The 3,869-nt window shown below is 39.0% G+C and overlaps 1 protein-coding gene across 1 annotated transcript in view; it reads right to left on the minus strand.

The window, feature by feature from the left end:
- Window positions 1–1,471: 1,471 nt before the first annotated feature.
- The window catches only part of lpl2a (lipoprotein lipase 2 a), a 6,716-nt gene continuing 4,318 nt past the window's right edge, over window positions 1,472–3,869 (minus strand). The window contains exons 8-10 of the mRNA XM_008335302.3: window positions 3,511–3,729; window positions 3,309–3,404; window positions 1,472–3,212 (exon numbers count right to left, since the gene is read on the minus strand). Of these exons, the coding sequence (XP_008333524.1) occupies window positions 3,191–3,212; window positions 3,309–3,404; window positions 3,511–3,729 (337 nt within the window). The 3' untranslated portion in view covers window positions 1,472–3,190. The remainder of the gene's footprint in view (window positions 3,213–3,308; window positions 3,405–3,510; window positions 3,730–3,869) is intronic.

Below are 3,869 nucleotides of genomic sequence, written 5' to 3' on the forward strand. Positions count from 1 at the left end.
TCATCTTGACTTAAAATGTGTGTGTGTTTGAACATGTCAAATGACAACTTAATGTAATAACCACAAAGCAGTAGGACAGGGTGAGTAGGCTTACAGTAAGTCCAGACTATAAGGGAATTATCTCTCACCAGGTCTGCAGCTGCATCTACAGACATCCAAGATCTCCTCCTATAGTTCCAGGAGTCGTTCACATATTGACAGCGTCTCACTGTGGTCAGTGAAATATCATGGAAATATCCCAGGATCTTTAACAATAGCCTACTGAAAGAGCCCAAACTTAAATTGCAAATTTTTGCTGGTTAGTGTGCCTGCAGTCGAGGAGTATGAAGTGTTAAACTGGCCTGGATCCATAAAGATAAAAACCGTCTTGGTTCAGTCATTCAGAGATAGGACTTTACCATCTGGGTCTAAAGGTTAGAAACCATGAACACTGGAAGTCGAGAAATAGACCGAGTTCAAATTAGCAGAAAGACATGTATATATGTCTAGACACAAACATATGTCAGTATAGTGGTTCTCAACCTTTTTCTACTCTGTACCACCTGAGAAAACACTGATCTCTCTGAGTACCACCATGATGACCAACATTAGAATATAGCAGCGTAGGCCTTCCCTGTTAGCTTCCACCACAGGAGAGATGTTTAGAAAGATGTTTATGTTTCAATGTTGTATTAATGGTGCATGGTATGTTTCAGATTTATTCAACTGAACATGTGAAAATATGAATTTTCCCTGCGTACCACTAGAGAGCGCAGTTTGAGAACCACTGTGTCAGTAGTAAATCTGTCAAAAGCATCTCAATCATTTAATTTGATTGTTGTAACCAGATTGGAAATTTGAATTTATTTGTGTCCTGTCCGTGGTCTGCGCTAGAAGTGTTTTCACATTTACACACTGCAGGAAAGAGTTTTTGTTTCACATCAAATTCAGGTCAGACATTGGCTGACACAAGTTTTATATGTAGAGAATTACTGTTTGAAAATCAGAAGAAATGCAGAGGAAACACCCTGAGATAAACAGCCAACTGTTGGCCTCTAGGACTGCCTGTTCACACACACACACACACACACACACACACACACTCCATTATCTGATAGCCTGAGCCCTGTATTTTCAGATAAAGGATGCAGCAAAGTTACATCCAAACAGTGACTGTTTCCGATGTCAAATCAAGGTTACACCTTCCGACAACTAAAAGACACAGTTTTAGATTTTTAAAAAACCAAAATGATTCTTGCGTTCACACAAACATCCTGATTCATTCTATCTGCAAGGTCTCCTTGACACGTAAGGCGTTGGAGACGCACCTGCAAGGACACGGAGGAAACTAGAGTCAAGTACAGATTCTGCACTTTTGTATCAAAAAAACAATTAAGGATTTAAACAAAACCCAACATTTCACAAATGTTACAACTATGAGCAGCTTCCTAATTCAACTAAAAATGAAAACAAACCTTGATAAATATCAGACTCATTTTTAGAGATTTGGTTTATTAACGTCTCAACACAGGGATTATGTACAATTATTTACATGGGATTATTATAGAAATGCATATTTTACAGCAGTTTAAACTTGAAACCAATAAAGTAAACAGACTTATTCACTAGAAAAATATTTAACGGTATTTACAAAAAAGTTCACTGTACAAGTAACTTGGTTAGGCAAGGTTGTCTCCTCGTTCCAGTGCAAAAATAAAACATTTCCCCTCAGTGCAGGTGGAAATGAGCTCACAATGATTTCAGTACCGATCTCTTAGAACTGAGGTTTGGATATTGCTTTGACAATTTTTACTGAATGAGCGGCAGAAGACAATAGTACAACAAAGCTACAAAAAAATCATTCAAACTGTATTGTATACACAATAAACACTAGCCCTCCTGTTAAATGTGTCTTTGTTTTAATAACAAAAACAAAACTGATCTAAAGAGAAATCTTTATTTGATATTTGCACATTTTTAATAATAAAAAAGAAAGATGTGGCTGGAAGAAAGGTGCAGCGTTCCCACCTCTAACAGGCTGGGATTGAATCAGACTTGAAATGAACTGCATCCTTCGGCTCCACATGGTACTGAGCACTAAATATCTCTCTAGACACAATGAAGGAAAAACATATTACAGAAAACACATCAGGTACTTGTTTGAGGTAACAGCTTCGGAGTACCAACATACAGTACAGAAGTGCAGCAGCAACAAGGCTGCGGATTTTCATGTTTTCTGCATTTGCAGTGAAAATTTAGGTATAAAGTAATAATAATAATAATAAAAGCAAAAAAAGTGCGTATCAAACAGGACTTTTAGCTCCAGTTCATAGTAAGGCACGGTGATACAGTTCCCACAGTCACATGTTGTGCTGAAGTCACAGTGGTGAATGCTCTGTTTACTTCATAGACCATATGTAGGACATGGCTGTAGCCACAAGGAGGAAGGAGAAGTGAAGCTGCCCCTCAGCCCCCGACCCACTGCTTTGTATTTAATCTAAATGTGATTGGAATTTGCAAAAAATAAACTATTGTGTTCTGCAGACAAAGCAGTAACTGAGACTGTGATAGTGTGAAATAGTTTTCTGATAATTGTCTCATTTGCTTTGACTTTCATTCATTTCAATCCACTCTGAGGAACACAACAAACATTTCTGCCCAACTTCCAAAGCTCGTCTCACAGACACGTCCTCAAGGATGTATCCTGGGGTCATAGGGTCATGAAAGACAATACACCCTCTCCCGAGGTGACCCTAATCTGGGTCAATCAGACCCTGACATTTAGGATTTGAGCTGTGCAGACACATACTGTAGTTTGTTTCTCATTAAGGATCTATGGTCAGTTAATGCAATGGTAAATAACAAACGTTAGCACTTTGGTGCTAAATCTGAAGAGCATTATGTTTGTCTTCACAGTACTACTCAAACATACAATAGTACGTTCCACAGTGGAACCTAGGTACCCAAGAACCCATTATCATCTATATAACTGCCCACCAAAGACAGGGACACCTACAAAGTTCAACAAGCTAGTTAGAGAATGTTACATAGTATATACACACAGATCACCTTAAATAATAACGAGCGTCAGTGTGACATTTCTGTCCAAGGACAGGACGTCAAATAAAACCGGTTACAGACAGAGACATTATTTCATTAGTGCTTAAAAACCAGGACAACGGTTTTCAACGTTTGGACTTTTTCTTCAAACTCAGTGCTTTTCCAGGGAAACTCTACAGACCAATGAAAAAAAAACGTTTTCCTCATGTTATTGACTTGTAACACATGATGAAAAGAAAGGAACCAGGGACGTCTGGAGTCTCATTTACCTTTTGGGGTTTTTCTTCCATGAATCCTGACATCTGACAAATGTGATCTCCTGGGTTAAGGTGTGAACTTCAGGGTCTTTGACACAGAACACCAGTCTGAAAAAGAAAATTATGAGACATGAATCACTTCCCGCTGCTGATCTGTATAATACTGAAGTCAACATCCAGTGGTGTTACAGTGACCGTGGTACAGTGCACCTACTTCTGCTGGCTCTCTCCGGCTCTGATGCGGATTTTGTGAACTTCCATGTCAGAGCTCTCCGAGTCTCCAGACCACCAGGAGGAAACCATCTTCAACATGCTGGAGGCCGACCAACTGTTGGTCTCCTCCCATTTAAACTTCAACATCAGCAGGTCACCAATATCCTTCTCAGTCACCAGCAGGAAGGAATGAGTCTTATTGGTTGCAATTTTCTCCTTCCTGACAGACAAACATGTGGAATGAGAAGAGAAAAAGTCAGTGTCATGTCAGTCAATCTAACATGACAGGGTTGTTTAAATCACCATTACCAGACACGACGTTATCTGAAATATATAATAATAATAATAAAAATAATAATA

The sequence above is a fragment of the Cynoglossus semilaevis genome, chromosome 2 (genome assembly GCF_000523025.1).
Source record: "Cynoglossus semilaevis isolate Cse_v1.0 chromosome 2, Cse_v1.0, whole genome shotgun sequence".
In the NCBI taxonomy this organism is placed as follows: Eukaryota; Metazoa; Chordata; class Actinopteri; order Pleuronectiformes; family Cynoglossidae; genus Cynoglossus; species Cynoglossus semilaevis.